The sequence below is a fragment of the Triturus cristatus genome, chromosome 2_1 (genome assembly GCF_964204655.1).
Source record: "Triturus cristatus chromosome 2_1, aTriCri1.1, whole genome shotgun sequence".
NCBI lineage: Eukaryota > Metazoa > Chordata > Amphibia > Caudata > Salamandridae > Triturus > Triturus cristatus.
In genome coordinates, this window is record NC_140581.1 from 171,201,015 (window position 1) to 171,218,978 (window position 17,964).

Consider the following 17,964-nt stretch of genomic DNA (forward strand, 5'->3'; position numbering starts at 1 on the left):
CTTGGAACCACTGATCCCGGACTGAACAACAGTGGCACCGTGCTTGGTATGTGTTCCTACTACAGCTGTGGCAAGGTCCCCTGTCAGTTGCCAGCTGTTCACGTATCGGTGTCATAGTATCTCTGACCCAGAAATTTGGGCCATGAACATAGGCATGATCTTTACAACGACCTAAATAGCAGAGATAAAGCAAAAGGAGAGAACCATAAGCTGGTAGCAGATGAAAGCTACAACAAACTGTAGGTAGTTCCTGTGGGATTACAGATCCAGAACATTGAAATAAGTGTCCAGAAAATCCAAGAACACCCTCCAGTCCTCGGGATTCAAGTCCAGCCGAACTTTAGCAAGTCTTGAATCTGTCCTTCCGGCTGGAAGAGTTTAGCAGCATGTGGAACAAGATCGGCGCAACACCCGACCTTCTTGGGATCTAAGAAGTAGAGGGAATACCAATCTTCACTTGCAGTACCAGCTAGATTGTATCCTTGGCATTGTCAACACCTCTCTTAAAAGGATACATGGATGATTTACAGAGACCACTGAAAGAGTAGGTGGAATGTGGGGTGGAGTGTCTTAAAAGGGGAGGACAAACCCAAAGTAAATAATCTGAAGACGCACTGATCCTATGTGATGGATCACCAGCATTCCAGCCCCTCTCCTCACCCAGGGAAGGAGAGGAACACTGCTGTTGATGCTGCTCCCTACTTTTTACACCCCTCTTGACTTTGAAGTCCTGAAAGTTCTACATGGGCTGTAAAAGAGTTGTGGCGCCTGCCTTTGGTAGAAGGGGAGGCCCTTAAAGTAGCCCAAAGCATCTAGATTATTGATGAATTCGGTGCACCAGAGATGCCAAACACACCCCACAACTGCAAGGGTCAGTTTATAACTTTTCAGAGCAGTCATCCTCGTCTCCAAACAGCTGGGCACCATCGAAAGGCATGCCTATGAAGACGTCTCCCGAAAATCCTGTGGAGTGCACTGAGGCATGACTGAAACTGAAAAAGCCAACTCTAATGGCATCGGCAACTGAAACCACTGAGTCCAGGCCAGAACCTAAGATGTGCTTGGCCACAACCTGACCATGCCGAACAACTTTTGAAAAAGAAAACCTCTGAAGAGCAGGCAAAACCCTTCAAGTCATCTCCCAAAGGGTATTGCAGTAGCGAGCCAGAGCACAAGAGGCATTAATGAACAGCAACATAAGTCTGCCTTAAGAAAAGCTCTTCTTACCCATGAACTACTCTGATTTCCTCCTGAGGTGGGAACTACTCGGATTTCCTTTTGAGGGGGAAGAAGGAAATGCATTAGTGTTAAGGGTGCAATATTAGGCCTGCAGAGCCAGACTCTCTGGTGATGCATTGTGGTAAATTTAAATTACCTAGACTTAATTTATGCGGGTAAAGTTCAATAAGAATAACTCAGTAAAAATAAGAGGCAGAATCCGTGGTATTTGAGGTTTTAAAAGGGGTTTTATTCCTTACAAAGGAAGTGGTTCGAACCAGGTAATCGGGTTCCGTCACCACAAAGGTTCGGGAAGGGATTGACCAAACATTATTGACAGGTTTTCATATATATAGTCAATGCATTACAGTAAAGACAGATGTAAGAGGCGTAACAGCTGATAGGAGAGATAAGAATACACATACGTAATGGAAAAGGCGTTACAATAGGCGTGCATAAGGGAGTGTACTAGAAACGTCATTATGAAGATGTCACAGGTGGGTGGATCCATAAGAGAATCCTGCAATGTCAGCAGAAATATATGACAGAGATGCGCGCGCAGCTGCATGACGTGTGATTGACGTATAACTGGAGGGTGAAGGGAACTTGACATTTAGCCCTACATGAGGAGACAGAAGTCTGGGATGTCAGAACAACCTAATCCCAAATCGTATCTAATATCTTGTGTTTAAAGAACTGTATTATCTGGAAGGAAAGGTCTCTCGGACAGGGGCTATTCTATACTGACTGCTAGTGCGTGTATAAGCGTCTACGTGTCTACATGAGATGCGAGGGGGCATGGGCCTACCGTGGTAACAGGAGCTATGAATTACTTGCACGGAGACAGTGAGGCCGGGCCCTTTTCTCTGCAGCTGGAAAGATGTTTACCTAAACTACTAGACAGGAATGTATTGGTCGAGGAGCGGAGCAGATAACTTGAAGGCGAAATACAGTCTTGGCAGGCAACAGGCTGAGCCAGGCACCGTTAGCCGCGCAGGGAGTAAGACAAAGGTCATGGATACAGATGCAAGTTCAGGCTGGAGTTTTCAGAGGCAGAAGGCAGAAAAAGGCTCGATGGCAGAATTCAGGGCCTACTCGCCAGAGCTGAAAACGTGAAAGGTGCACCATATAAAGTCGGTGGCCAAGCATACTTAGGAACGGAATATCCGACCCATTCATGGTGGATCAGAAAGAGGACATGTTAACGTTGGACGCACATGTATTTGCGTCTTCATAGCTGGAAGTGGAGGGAACATACATGTACTTGTAGCACGTACATGGAGCCGTTGGAGTCCAAGATAGGGGACATAATTGATCATAAAATCCATATTTCCTCATTCCCTCCTTGTCCCCTACGGACCCTTCATGATATATCGATCCTCATGAATCCATCAATCTGTTCATGTAACATCATTTGTTCTTCTTTCTTCTTACGGGATCTTGAATGAGAACTTGAATGCGGAATACACGATGTGGCACACAGGCCGCAAATCGCTGGTCCACATTGTAGACACAGGCAACAACTGAATACTATGAGAAGACCAATACCTAGGAATGATAGAACTTTCCATCCCCAGGCTGACAACATACTCCAGAACCAACCGGACCAAGTCCAGGTGCCGGGATTCTGGTGTATCTGGCTTACAATCTTATGAAGACGAGTTATGGCTTTATATACTGATGGCGCATTTTCTGGAATGAAAACACAGCAACTCGATCCGATGACTCTACAGGCTCCGCCCCTATCGGCCAGGATGACGTCAAGGACAAGACGATTTTGAAGAACAACAATCCGCATCGCAGACTGCTCCTCTGTTAAGTTGCCTAGGGCGGAAGTAGTTTCATTCACTACTGCTTCAAGGGTTCTGGTTAATCTGCGTATCAGTTTACTATTCGTGACAACACCTATGTAGGGAAAGAAACCTTTATTGAAATCTGTGTATTGCTCCCATGCCGTTTCAGTGTAGTCGACAATCGGGAGATCTCTCTGGGGTCTATTGTGTACTAGATGGGTATTTCTATGATAATCAGGAGGGGCTAGGAAAACAGGTGGCAGAAGGAATGCAATGTAACAGGTACCATCCCAATCTAGAGGTAAACGTATATATGCGGTATGACCACATATGAAATAGGAATGACGGGAAGCTCTAAATGTAGACTTGCCTTGATCACTGAATTCGATCACAGTAGTACATTTACTATGACCCAGGTGTACTGAACCATTCTTTCTTACACATAATTCACCTTTAACTGGAAATACTGACATAGCAGGCAAGACTAGTGTAGCCTCGGATTCAACATTCAGAATCATGAGGTTAAATGTAAAGTTACCTAATCCATATACTTCATTTTCTAGATCAGTTCCTGTTCTTTTGGGAAGTCCCTCCTTGTTAGGATAGCAGACTTTAAGCAAAACTAAGTTCAGGTTTCCCCATACCCAGTTGCCCTGGTAAACTACGGCATTTGAATCTAAAGGATTAATCAAACTAGACCATGCTCCACAGGAGCCATTGTGTGTGAACGGATACGGAAAGAGGGGCAGAACTCCCTTGTATTTCTGGTAGGGAGGGAGTCGGCCACATATCCAACAGTTTGTCGCGTTGCTGGTCTGATGAGAGTGATGTAACATACTAATGAATGTGTTGTTGCGCAGCGCAAGTCTGTAGGACAACTCATGCAGAGGTAATTCGCTAAAAGAGTGTTCGGTAGTAGCATTGAAAGCAGAATGTACATGCTTGAAAATAGGGTAGTATATGTGCAACAGTATACTTGCAGCGATAATCAGAAGACTTAGAAAAAACATAATCAATAATGTCACTACACAGTGACTACGAAGTGATTTACAATATGCACGTTTCTTGAGCTGTTTCTGTCTATCTCTTTCTCTATTTCGGTCGAGAGGATACATGTCAGAGACTAATTTAACCGATTCACCTAGGAGAGGACTTAAACAATCAAATTGTCTGACTTGCTAGACCTTAGTTTCAGTTTGTATTCTTGTGATGCAGTTTTTTCAACCAGGGGGAGTTTTGAGTCAGTCTGTGAGGGAAGGCAGGGCTGAGAGTTCAAATCAGAAAGTGGTCCATGAAATTTCTTGATATGGCTCGAGTGTAGCCAACCCTTGCGACCCTCAATCTTCACTGCTGTCCTCGTGGTCAGAAGTACTAATTTCGGCGTTTGCCAGCGAGGCTCCAGCGGGCTCCTCCTGTCGAAATTTCTTATAAGAACATAATCTCCGGGAACCACTTCATGGTGCTTCACCTCAGTGTTGTCGGGAAAGGCTGCAGCTACCTGTGAACGGCAAGATTGTAGTGCAGACATCAAGGAAGCAAGGTAATCTGTCAGCATATTACAATCAACATCAGTTATTTTTCGAGGTATAGGCGTCCCCCACATATTTGGTGGCCTACCGAAGACCACCTCGTACGGGGATAGCCCTGTTCGAGAATGTGCTACCATTCTCATGTAAAAGAGCGCAACTGGTAAAGCTACTATCCAGTCGACACCTTTCTCTCTGCAGATTTTAGAAAGTCTAATTTTCAGAGTCTGATTATGACGCTCCACGAGACCTGCTGCCTCGGGATGCCGGACACAGTGGAATTTCCATTGATAGCCTAACAAGAGTGAAATGTGTTTCATTAGCTCGGATGAGAACGGTTGGCCGTTATCTGAGTACACGATACGGGGCAAACCATACCGTGGGAAGAATTCACGAACTAACTGTTTGGCAGTGGTCGGAGCAGTGTAATCTGAGACGGGATATGCTTCTGTCCAACGGGAGAGGGCACATACAACTACGAGGACATATTTGAATCCTCGACAACGTTCCATCTGGATATAATCCATCTGGAGGACTTCAAAAGGATGATCGGGAGGTTGAAATCCACCTTGCTCTACGGGAATGCTTTTACCTGGGTTGAACTGACAACAAATCATGCAAGTACGCACTTTCTGTTTGGCTGCTGCTCGTAAGTGTTTATTGAACCAAATGTTTTGAATACTGTCTAGCATAGCTTTCTCCCCTAGATGCGCTGGACTATGTATTGTGTTAATGATAACTTGAACCATAGAGTCGGGGAGAAACCATGTGGATTTTCCCTTCGTCACCCAACCCTGATCTGTTTGGATCCCTCCTAATTCAGTCCATTTCTTGATTTCCTCTACGGTAGCATGTGTCTGTATGTCAATTACATCAAGGGCGGGATCCTTAACTGTCATGCAGTGTGTCGAGGTCGGAACTATCGTCTTTGTCAAGTCAGTGGCATGAGTCCGATTCCGAGCTGTCTGTTTAGCTGTTCGGTCTGCTAAGTCGTTACCCTGGGAAATAATATCGGTGACTTTCGTATGGGCCTTGCATTTCATAATAGATATCGCAGTAGGCAGATGTATTGCATCTAATAGAGCTTGAATGAGGGGACCGTGTTGAATGTTGGCACCATGAGAAGTTAAATAACCTCTCTCTCGCCAAAGGACTCCGAAGTCGTGTACAACTCCGAATGCATAACGTGAATCTGTGTATATGTTAACTCTCTTATTTTTAGCCTGAATACAGGCTTGTGTCAGAGCGATGAGCTCTGCTGCCTGAGCTGACAAGGTGCTAATACAATTTGTTTCAATAACTTCAGTGTCTGTTGTGACTGCATAAGCGGCCACTAACTTTCCTATACTTGTTCTCATGCATGAACCATCTACATAAAATGTCAGGTCTGGATCTGGTAATGGAATGTCTGTCAAGTCTTGTCTGGGCTTCGTCGTAATAGTAATGACTTCAAGACAATCATGTGCCAATGGATCTGTTCCACTTAATGGCAAAAGTGTGGCAGGGTTTAATGTACTACAGCGTCTGATTTCTATGTGTGGCTGGAACAATGTTAATTCATAACCTGTCAGTCGTGCTATGGTCAAATGTTGTGTTTGTGTTCGGTTCAAGAGAACCTCTACTGCGTGTGGTACTTGTACTGTCAATTGATGTCCTAATACTATGGAATCGCTTTGTCTGATTGCTAAAGCTGTCGCTGCAACTGATTTCAGGCACGCAGGCAGAGCCTGGGCTACCGGATCTAATGTGCTAGAAAAGTAAGCACACGGTTTGTGTGAACCTGCTTGTTCCTGAGTGAGTACTGACAAGGCAGTACCTTCACGCTCTGTAACGAAAAGTGTAAAAGGCTTACTGTAACATGGTGTCGCTAAAACAGGTGCTTGGCATAAAGCTTTCTTTAAGCCCTCAAAAGCTTGTGTATGTTCCTGAGTCCAAGGGAGGACAGTCGATGTTGCTGCCTCCTGGGTTGTCAACTGAATGAGTGGTTTTGCTAGAAAAGCATATTGGGGAATCCATTGTCTACAGTACGAAGTGAGGCCTATGAAGGCCCGTACCTCCTTTTGTGTCTTGGGTGGTAGCGTGTTTACAATTAACTGGATGCGATCAGGTGTGAGCTGTCTCTCCCCCTTGGACAGCAAGTGCCCAAGGTACACAACTTGCTGAACACAGAATTGCAGCTTCGAAGGGGACACCTTGTGCCCCTTGTCGGCCAGAAAATGCAAAACCGTCAGTGATGCTTTTTCACATTCAGGCTCGCTTCGGGCGGTGATCAGCAGATCATCGACATACTGGAGTAGGGCAGTGTTAACGGGCATGTGGATACTGTCAAGTTGTCTTTTCAGTGCTTGGCTATAGATGCTGGGGCTTTCTGTGAATCCTTGAGGTGCGCGTGCAAATTTGAAGCTTCGTCCATTTAAACAGAATCCGAACAAATATTGGCTTTCCGGATCAATTGGGACGCTAAAGAAGGCGTTCTTGAGGTCGATTACAGTAAAGAACGTTGCTTCTGAATCAATGGCTGTTAGTAATGAAGAGATATCTGGGACCACGGGATATTGTGGTACAATGCATTTATTCAATTCGCGTAGATCAATAACTAATCGATAAACTGGAGGTGCTTTTGGATCAGTTCGTTTAAGAATTGGAATGATCGGAGAGTTACATACATTGGAGTCAGTTTCCACAACCACTCCTTGTGCAATGAGCTCGTCAATGATTTGCAGCAAAGCCACTACAGCATCTGGAGGTAACTTGTATTGTCGCATTCGTGGTAATACCACTCCTGCTTTGAGTGTGACTCGATATGGTGTAATGTGCATACAACCTACATCAGTGGGGCCTTGTGCCCATAAATGTGCAGGCAGATTCTGTAACCGGTAGTCCATGTCTCTAAATACATAGTGACCTTTAAAGTCACGCAAAAATAGTCGTACTCCTTCCGGAGAACAACATATTACAGCTCCTAGAGCTTTCAGTGTCTTTATACCTAACAAGTTTTCTGGACATGATTTTGTAAGCAATAAATCTGTAGTCCGTGTCAATGGACCTACTGCAAGAGGAAGAGGTTGCGATACTTCGTTAATAATAGGCTTTCCTGAAAAACCAAGGGAAATATTCTGTGAGCCTGAGAGGGGTGCCCCTGGAACCTCGTCGTGACTTATAGTTGTTCTGCTTGCCCCTGTATCAATTAAAAACTTTCTGTCTTTCCCTAATACTTGACTATGTACGTAAGGTCCCTCTTGATCCACAGGCACCTCGATAAGGGGTAAGCCAACTTCCCTCTCTAGGCTATTTCATGTGTATCGCTGATAATCGGGATAGTCATTTTGTGCATACTGGTACATCTGTTGTGTCGTGTTTTGTGTTGGGGCAATAGGCTGTGGCTGTGATACTGCTACGGTCTGTTGTGGAACTGGCATAGGCTGTACATGCTGAGGTAATTGTTGTTGGATCTGATCCTGCCTAGGTGGACGCGGTCTCTCCTTGGTTTTACCCGTAGAGATATTATGTTTCAGGACTGCACAATCGTTTATATAATGACCTGGCTGTTTACAATAGTTGCATGTTCCTTTAACAGGAACCGCTGAATTACTGGACTGTGTCATACCCTTTTTATGACCGTCAGCTGGTACTGACTGAGCAACGAGCATTTTCATTTTTGTGTCTTTCATACGTCTTTGTTCGTGTTCTTGTTCTTCTCTAATTCTATTCTGGTGATACTGTAACATTTGTAACATCTGTGAAGGGGTGTTAGCTTGCCAAGAGCTCTCGACTTTCAATACTCTGTTCTTGACCTGGGGCAGGGAGTTCTCGACTAACTTTGATACAAAAAGATGTGGATATGAATCGCTACTTGCTTTCAGGCCGCTATTAATACCAAAACATTTTTCAAATCGGGAATAGAAATCACTAGTGTCTTCATCCGGTTTCTGTTTGCAGGCTGATATTGCACCCCAGTCTTCCTTTTTCGTAGTTAATAAACGTGGCAATACTTGTACTAATAATCCTGGTAAGCTTTAGTTTTGTCCCCAAGCCCTCGGCCTGGAGTACGGGCATTTTCTTCGTTTTCTAAGTCAGTCCAATCAATCTTTTGCTCTCCCTCCTCCCATTCTTTTTCTTTGAGTTTCTCGTAAATACCGGCAGGCAATAATACTTTTAATATTTTCATAATATCAGGATAGGTATAATCACCCATGAGTAACATGTCTTTTAGTTCACGGTGAAAACCTGCTGGATCTTTGTCATGGCTGGGCACTAATTTTTTCATTTCCAATAGTTCTATTTTAGTTATGGGCGTGTACACAAACACGCGTGAAAAAGTATTATCATCATTTTTAACTGGGTGTACTTCGCGTAAAGGATTCTGTCTGTCTATGTAATACATTTTTCTTTCCATGGAGGGAGCTGAATCATGCTCCGGACGCAGGAAGGCACTGTATCTGTGCCGATGTTCTAGAATTTCTTTAATTAGATCGGTACCCAGACCTCTCCATTTATTCATGAGTAGTTCTATCAATATCTTAGGTAGGGGACCAGGATCGGAGTGTTGGTTTTTATACAATATAAGGAGGTGTTGTATCATGTATATACCAGCTAAACGCTGTTCGTCTGGTGAAAGATTCAGAAACGTGTGTGCTAGCGCATCATCACTATATTTATCAGAACTGTCAGCCCATTGTACTGCTGACCTGGCTAATTCTTGTTCATCCATAGAATCGAGTACATGGTACCCCATTCGTTCTTGTAGTATTTTATCAGTAGTCTGGAATAAGTGTTCAGGGGTCCTTGGATTTGACATGGCTGCTCGAAACATTCTCTTACTTTCTGGACGTATCGGACGTATTGAATTATTAAAAGATCCTCCCTTACCTACATAAGCTATCATTTCTCTAGCTGGTAATTGTAATTGTCCTGTTGTTATTTCTGATTGTTCCTCCTCCTCCTCCGATTCAGTTTTATCTGCCTCTAATCTTCTTTCATGTATTTGTTCTACTGTTTTCCGGATCTTTCGGTGCATAACTTCTATACTCTTCTGTTTATCATGTTTTCCGTCTGCTATATTCTGACCCCATTTGTTAAGTACTTGCATTTCTTCCGGGTCTACATCAGGCCTATCTCTGTTTCTGATCAAGCAGTTTATGAAGAAACGTAACAACAGTTTTTGCGTGTCCACTTTCTGATATTCCATGGCTTCGCCAATACTTTCAGGACCTTGCCCTGTCTGGACAAAGTGATATATTTTGTCTAGATGACCAATCATTCCTGGTAACATCATTAGGTAGTTCGAAACTCGTCGTAGACGTACTGATGATAGCATCATTCTGTCGTCTTTACCGGGTACTGGATCATATCTACAGTCTGTAAGTGGTTCATTAAATATATTGTAATTCGCTGTTTGAGGTGTACGTTGGTGTGCTAAATCCCTATAAGTCAACCGAAGTGTTGGCGGTGGCGTAGAAAAACCTCCTGTCGCACCTCCTGAGGTGCCAGGTCCAAAAGGATTTGTTGGGTGTAAAGTAGGGAGAGTAGATGCAGGAAGGAGTGTAGGGACAGGCAGAAGGTTTGGAACGTGAGAAGGAGTTTGTTGCTGCGGAGGTGAGGGCAGATTATCTTGGGGTCGAGCACCGTTAGCAGGTGGTGTGCGTGGCGGCGGAACATTAACATATTCGGGAGCTGCATCGTCTAAATAGGAAGAAAGAAAAATGTCCTTTGCGGTCTTGGGATGTACTTTAATCGGAAGTAATGGAGGTGGCAGATCTTTTGGTACTTCCAGGGTAGCCTTAGGTGAACCCTCGGCCAGAAGAGGATACATACCATTCATAAGAGTGTTTCGTTGTCTGTCTAATTGTTCTGTTTTTACTCGGTTACCTTCCTCAATTAATATGTTTTCTCGGGCTTTGTCTGAATCTTCCCTACTTTTCTCTTCTTTTCTGAACGCTTTCTCGGTGCGTCTATGCGATTCTTTACGCCATAATTCAATGGCATCTTTCTGTGACTGTCTGGCTTTCTTTTTCCATAATGCTTCTTCTACTCTCATGATGCAATCTGCATCCCATGTCCCAGCAGTGGGCCATCTCTGACTCTCTGCTAAATCCTTGGTGTAGTCCACCCATAAATCGAGATATAATACGGCATCTAGGCCATGTTTATGGTACATAAAGTACCCTGGAGTGTCCCTAGGTGGAACGGGAACGGCTTCTTCGAGTATCCCTTTTCTGGTTTTTATCTGTCTTAATTTTGAAAATAACAGCGTCTTAAAACCTTGTTACTTGATTCTTACTCGGACTTGAACACAATTAGTACAATAAACACAGTAATGAAGATCGAACAATCACTCATACCACGACATTTAAAACATGTTAAAACATTTAAAACGAACAGTAATAATAAATAATAAACTAACGATAATCAGAATAAAACTAGCTAACTGGCATAATACTAGATGTACTGGATGTACTGCTAAACAGTACAGATACACTGCTGAAACAGTGCAGACAGGATCTGTGTACCCAAACCCGTCTTGACCGGCACAAACTAATGCGCACGTCTAAATGCGTCCCCAGCAACGGTACTCACCGGGAAGCACGGAACGGAAGGCCTCGGAAACTCTGAACTGGACTGGATCGGACTGGACTCGACTCGACTCGTGACGTAGGTACTTTGGAACTGAACTTCGGAACCTGGTGGGTCTCTGCATACCTCGGATCTTGCTCTCTCAGCTAGGCTCTGGTCGGGATCCTCCGCACTCCTCACCACCTCGTCTGGGTGTTGATCGCAGCCTCAGTCACCTCCGTTGGCCTGAGGGAGGTACAGGAAATCCTGCGGGTACGCGTAGTTGTCCGTCCGGCTGTGGCAGGGGACCAGGCCTGCAACGCACCTCCGGCGTGTGGGGTGGGGGAGGAGTCCCTGTTCGGGCGCCAATTATGTGGTAAATTTAAATTACCTAGACTTAATTTATGCGGGTAAAGTTCAATAAGAATAACTCAGTAAAAATAAGAGGCAGAATCCGTGGTATTTGAGGTTTTAAAAGGGGTTTTATTCCTTACAAAGGAAGTGGTTCGAACCAGGTAATCGGGTTCCGTCACCACAAAGGTTCGGGAAGGGATTGACCAAACATTATTGACAGGTTTTCATATATATAGTCAATGCATTACAGTAAAGACAGATGTAAGAGGCGTAACAGCTGATAGGAGAGATAAGAATACACATACGTAATGGAAAAGGCGTTACAATAGGCGTGCATAAGGGAGTGTACTAGAAACGTCATTATGAAGATGTCACAGGTGGGTGGATCCATAAGAGAATCCTGCAATGTCAGCAGAAATATATGACAGAGATGCGCGCGCAGCTGCATGACGTGTGATTGACGTATAACTGGAGGGTGAAGGGAACTTGACATTTAGCCCTACATGAGGAGACAGAAGTCTGGGATGTCAGAACAACCTAATCCCAAATCGTATCTAATATCTTGTGTTTAAAGAACTGTATTATCTGGAAGGAAAGGTCTCTCGGACAGGGGCTATTCTATACTGACTGCTAGTGCGTGTATAAGCGTCTACGTGTCTACATGAGATGCGAGGGGGCATGGGCCTACCGTGGTAACAGGAGCTATGAATTACTTGCACGGAGACAGTGAGGCCGGGCCCTTTTCTCTGCAGCTGGAAAGATATTTACCTAAACTACTAGACAGGAATGTATTGGTCGAGGAGCGGAGCAGATAACTTGAAGGCGAAATACAGTCTTGGCAGGCAACAGGCTGAGCCAGGCACCGTTAGCCGCGCAGGGAGTAAGACAAAGGTCATGGATACAGATGCAAGTTCAGGCTGGAGTTTTCAGAGGCAGAAGGCAGAAAAAGGCTCGATGGCAGAATTCAGGGCCTACTCGCCAGAGCTGAAAACGTGAAAGGTGCACCATATAAAGTCGGTGGCCAAGCATACTTAGGAACGGAATATCCGACCCATTCATGGTGGATCAGAAAGAGGACATGTTAACGTTGGACGCACATGTATTTGCGTCTTCATAGCTGGAAGTGGAGGGAACATACATGTACTTGTAGCACGTACATGGAGCCGTTGGGGTCCAAGATAGGGGACATAATTGATCATAAAATCCATATTTCCTCAGCATACTGGTGCATAACCTCGTCCTTCTTATCCTCATTTTTATTTTGTGGAACAACACTAGGCATCTGAAAAGGTTGCGAATCTGAGCTAAATATGTTCTCCATTATACAAAATCTCTGAGATTGTGGATGAGAGGCTGTAATGTGTTTGCTGTCAAAGCAAGGTTGAACTTTAGTGATAATATTAGCACAACATAGGCCGACCTGAGTGAAGAAAACGTCCAGCTCCATGGAGTCAAAGCTGATGCCACTGGAAGAAGAAACAGGGCTGGAGACAGCACTGACAGGAGGCCAACCAGTGTGGCATTTAGCAAACCATTGGAAGTAAGAACTGGCACCAAATGTGGTCACTTTCTCACCAAATGAGGTCAGTCAGTGCCAAGGGAGGAGCTGCAAGCAACTATTCAGCTGAGCACCCCGTATGCTCTGTGGAACCTGAAGGAGCACCAAAGGGAAACTGAGAAAATGTTAACAATCTTTAGCATAGCCTCCTTGAAAAACACAGCATACTTAAAATCAAAAGATGACCCTTAGAAAGCAAAGCAAAGTACAGCTTTTTCAGGATAGTTATCTAGGTATTTGGCAGTGCTCCTGCAGGTGCTGGCACCATATCATATTCGCTTTTCATTTCACGAAGCCTATAAAGCTAGTGGCATCTCCAGCTCAAAAGTTACACGTGGCACTTAAATGAGATGTACTTAGGGAAACTATTTCCTACCAGGATTCTTTCTTTATTTCTTTGGGTCACTGCTTTGAAGTATTATGCATCTTCTTTCAAATCATCAAGAGACATCTATTGAAATTCACCTTTTCCCTTACCAATTTGAAGGTATATGTGCTGCCATATTTATTCCATTCATGCTCCCACAGTAGACTCCATCAGCCACAGCATATTGCCACTACCCGTCAGCAAAGTTGCTTTAATGCCTTTGCTGGCTCTACCCAAAATGGCCATTTATCTTGCAATACTGCATTTTACTACTGCGAGGTCAGACAAAGAGTGATATGACAAGAAATGTGTAGTGAGGAGGTCCACACAGGTAGGTTGTAATTCAGGATGTTTTATTCATGAAGATAACAAGGAGTAAAGTTCAGAACATCAAGTAGTTAAGTAGTATAACAGAGCCTGACCAGGAGCAGCCTGTCTGCTGCTCAGCCAAGTCCAACTTTCAGTTCACCTCCCTGAGACCCAACATTCAGAGGCTAATCAGACTCCAACACTCTATTAAGATTAGGGCACAGGCAATGGGCTGAACAGATGGAATAAAATACATTAGAATACAAATGCAGGATGCTACATATATCCCTTTTCCTTCCAACAGAAGAACAAATGCAAAATATGATGAAAGATAACGAGAGTGAACAAAGGACAGATAGCAAGGAAGGAACAACGGGGTGACAGAGAGAACATCAAGGAAAAGAGCAAGCAAAGCAGAGTGAGGAAAAAGAAGGGAGAAGACAAGGAGGTAAAGGTAAGGTGTAAGTGAGAAAATGGAAAACCCATCCTAAACAACAACGAACTAGAAAGAAGGAGACAGAGAGAAGAAAGGGAGGAAATACGAAATAGAGAGAGAACAGACGTGCCAAAGACAACCCCCAAAAACACCCACTGGCCAGGCAGGCAAGAAAGGAAGGAAGAATAAGGCATGACACAAACCGGACACCAGCCTACACACAGACACAAAGAAGAGGGAATAACGGATCTCCTCCTGAACAGGGAAGGAAAAGAATGAAAATACGAACAAGGGAAGGCTGGAGACAAAGTGCGACAACAAGTAATGTAAATCCAGAAACCAAGGATGAAAATTATGTATGACATCACGTGGAAAGCTGGACATAATGGAAAACAGAGAAGAGGCAAAGAAGATACATACAGATATAACTAATACTTCCCCCCATTTTCAGTTAGACAATAACAATACGATATAAGTGTAACATTGCGTTATACAAAACAGCAAAGTAACTGAATGTAGAAAGACAATATCAGCCAATGGGATGGAAACCAATGACCGTTCTCTACTCCTATGCAAGAGTGTGAGGAGCACTGTAAATGAGACTGTGACCCATAATATGAAAGCCCGTGAAAGGACAACCCCCGCGTAGAGGTACAATGCAGTGCAGAGTAGAAATGGGTCGAAAACCCTTAAGACGCACCCTGTGAGAGTAGCAATGTAAATGTAAATGGGACTGTAACCCTTGCAACGGTGCCCTGTGTGAGGGTGAAAACCGTGTGTAGCCCATGAAGGCAAGAGTATGTGGGCAAATGGGGCTAGAACCAATCCCATCCCTGTGTAGGGAAAAATATTGTGGACGTGTAAATAGAAATATGAACCCTAAGAAGGTAAGTACCCAGAGTCCATACATGCAAGATGTAGCCTATGTAGGCAAACGTGTGTGTGGTTAAAATAATGTGCAAAACGTACACATGTAAATTGGGCAAGATAAATGCATCAAGATAGTTATGCGGGAAATGCAAAGTCCATGGTGACTATAAGGACAATCACCTCCTGTCCATGTAGAAAGCATATTAGTAGATTTGAGATAGGTCAATGGCGCCAAAAAGGAAATCCAAAGGCATTCTGTTCCTTTAACAGAAAGAACCTTGAAGCAGAAGGAATACATCCCTGTTCCTATGTGGTCTGGAGAGAACAGCTGAGAAGCAGAGTCACTAGGAATCCCGCGATGTGGCTAGAATGCTGTAAAACGTCTTTTGAACTCGCTGCTGGACTTCTTCATACACCAGCGGCGCATAGCAAGCAAATGCAGGTGAAGGAGGGAGGTGGAGGCTGAATTGTAAAAATGCTTGAAAACGGGACACACAGCAATAACGTACGTGCGCCCAAGACGATACTAAATGCACTCACCTAATAGGATGGAAGGCGGTGAACTCCTGCAGGATGCATTGTGTGGCAAAAGGGCAGAAAGGTGGAAGACCTCTCAAACGGAAGGTTGGCCATGAAATAGACATCAGAAATGTCAAAAGCGCTGCCCACCTCCCATAAATTGTGTTGCTTGAAGCTCTGAAAAGGCACGTACAGCGCGCACTGCCGGGTGGCTCACAGCACAATAGAGCACCAAACAACATCCAAGATCAAATGGAGCTGTGACATCACAGAGGGCTATCGTGAAAGAAATCCGCGCGACTCTGCAGGGAGAGGTAAGGCACGAAAAGGCAAACGGCAAAATAACGGAAACAACGGTTACTGTGCTGACAGGGCGATGAATCCTGAAAGAAGTTAAAGATGAAATAATGCCCACCTGAAATGGAGCATAGCGCAATATAGAGCAGAGAAAGCGACTGCTAGTTCACACATAGCGATGTGGAAAGGGCGCACAGGCACCACAAAGTGAAGGTTACACAATTACTGCTGGAAAGTACACAAGACATTCCCTGACTAACTTCACCGCTGCGCGAAAGCACTCCATGGTGAACCTTCGTGACAGATAACGCAAAACAAAAATGACTGTGGGTCAGGCATGCGTGAAGAGGGTGATAAGATAACAATTGTCAGTTTCCTCCAGCATGCTGCCTGTGACAAAGCAAGAGGACATAAGCGTGGAGATGTAGGTAGAAAATGCACAAGGTCACACAGCGCAGGAAGCAACAAATGACTCCATACCTGCCGCATCCAGAGACTTGAAGAGAGCACTGCAACAGCAGACAGCAGCAGACTCTCCTCTGTGATAAACATGCATAGGTGCAGTGACAACAGTCATGATTTCCCTTCTTTATAAAGCTCCACAAAGTATTTTTATTTCCTCAAGGTAACAGCATGTGTGCCTGAGAGAAAACCAGCATGACTGAGAAGATTAGTCTGCCTGTAGAGTTCATGTGCTTGAATGGACAGGCAGTAGATGTTACCAGAGTCCGAATTACATAATGAGCACAGCACGCCTGGACTAGGGCTGTCTGATGGTGAGGACACTGGTGGGGCTGAAAGGCGTAGTGCTTCATCCTTACTTGTTTCATGATGTCTTCTTTGGTCTTCTGTGATGGACATACTTCTTCTTTGTTGTCGTCTTTGTGGTTCAGAGTTTAACACATATATTTCTTCATCATGTTTCTGTGGAAACCTCCTTGTTTACTTCTTTTGGTTGTCGCAGTTGTAGTTTCAGTAGATTGCGCCATCCAGGTCCACCTGTGTTCGCCAGGTACCTTAGATCCGTTAGATCCACGTAGATATGTCACCAACTCGTCGCCATCAAATGTAGTGAGGAGGTCCACGCAGGTAGGTTGTAATTCAGGATGTTTTATTCATGAAGATAACAAGTAGTAAAGTTCAGAACATCAAGTAGTTAAGTAGTATAACAGAGTCCCACCAGGAGCAGCCTGTCTGCTGCTCAGCCCATGCCCAACTGTCAGTTCACCTCCCTGAGACCCAACATTCCGAGGCTAATCAGACTCCAACATTCTATTAAGATTAGAGCACAGGCAATGGGCTGAACAGGTGGAATAAAATACATTAGAATGCAAATGCAGGATACTACAAAATGTAATTGGCAAGTGGTCTAAGTATTTGGTCTTCTGATTGTTATATTCAACTGCAAACGGTAGCGGTGGGGTCAAGACTAGGCAGCCCTCAACTCATTCGCTGATAAGTAAAGCACCCAACCAAGGTTTACTGCTGTACACAACAGGCACCTTTTGTCAATAAAAAAGTTCAAAGAGCCTCTAAGCTGGTGGTGTAGGATATTACAAAAAAAATTAAACTTAAAAAAAGCCACTGCCAGAGAGATCTAATTAAAGAGTAGTTTTCCCCGGTGAATAATCGTTAAACTATACATTCACGTATCCTGGGTTCTCATCTGCATCAACAAACCTGACAAACATATGACAGTGGAGCCTGACTTTTAATGGCAACAGATCTTATTATAACCATTCTGTCAATAATAATTATTCATATATAAAATTGTTGGTATACAACAAGCTCTTGCAATTAAGAAATGATTGCGAGTCACTTTATCAAAACCCAATCATCTCTAGTTCAAAGACACACCAATACAAATGAGGCACTGAGATCCATGTGCATCGCTCATCTTCAGCTTACCTTCCAGCGGGTTAGTGAAGTCGGTACATGCAGCAGACGTGTTTGAAGGGGTCGCTGACTCTGATTTGGCTTGAGTCCAAAGGTTAACAGCTTCTTGAAACTCATAATGTATGAGTTCTATGTTAACACATTCCATCCACAGATCCTGCATTTAAATAAAATACAACACATATTATTAAAAACACTTAAAGGTATGTTATTTGTGACCTGTGTAGGATGAGACTAGAAGACTACTAGAGTTCTTTAATTCGCACCGC

The 17,964-nt window shown here is 44.1% G+C and overlaps 1 protein-coding gene across 1 annotated transcript in view; it reads right to left on the bottom strand.

Annotated features, from left to right (window-relative positions):
* Positions 1–17,964, bottom strand: part of EPG5 (ectopic P-granules 5 autophagy tethering factor) — a 595,944-nt gene that overhangs the window by 290,203 nt on the left and 287,777 nt on the right. The window contains exon 25 of the mRNA XM_085629140.1: positions 17,708–17,852. Coding sequence (XP_085485266.1) covers positions 17,708–17,852 — 145 coding nt within the window. The remainder of the gene's footprint in view (positions 1–17,707; positions 17,853–17,964) is intronic.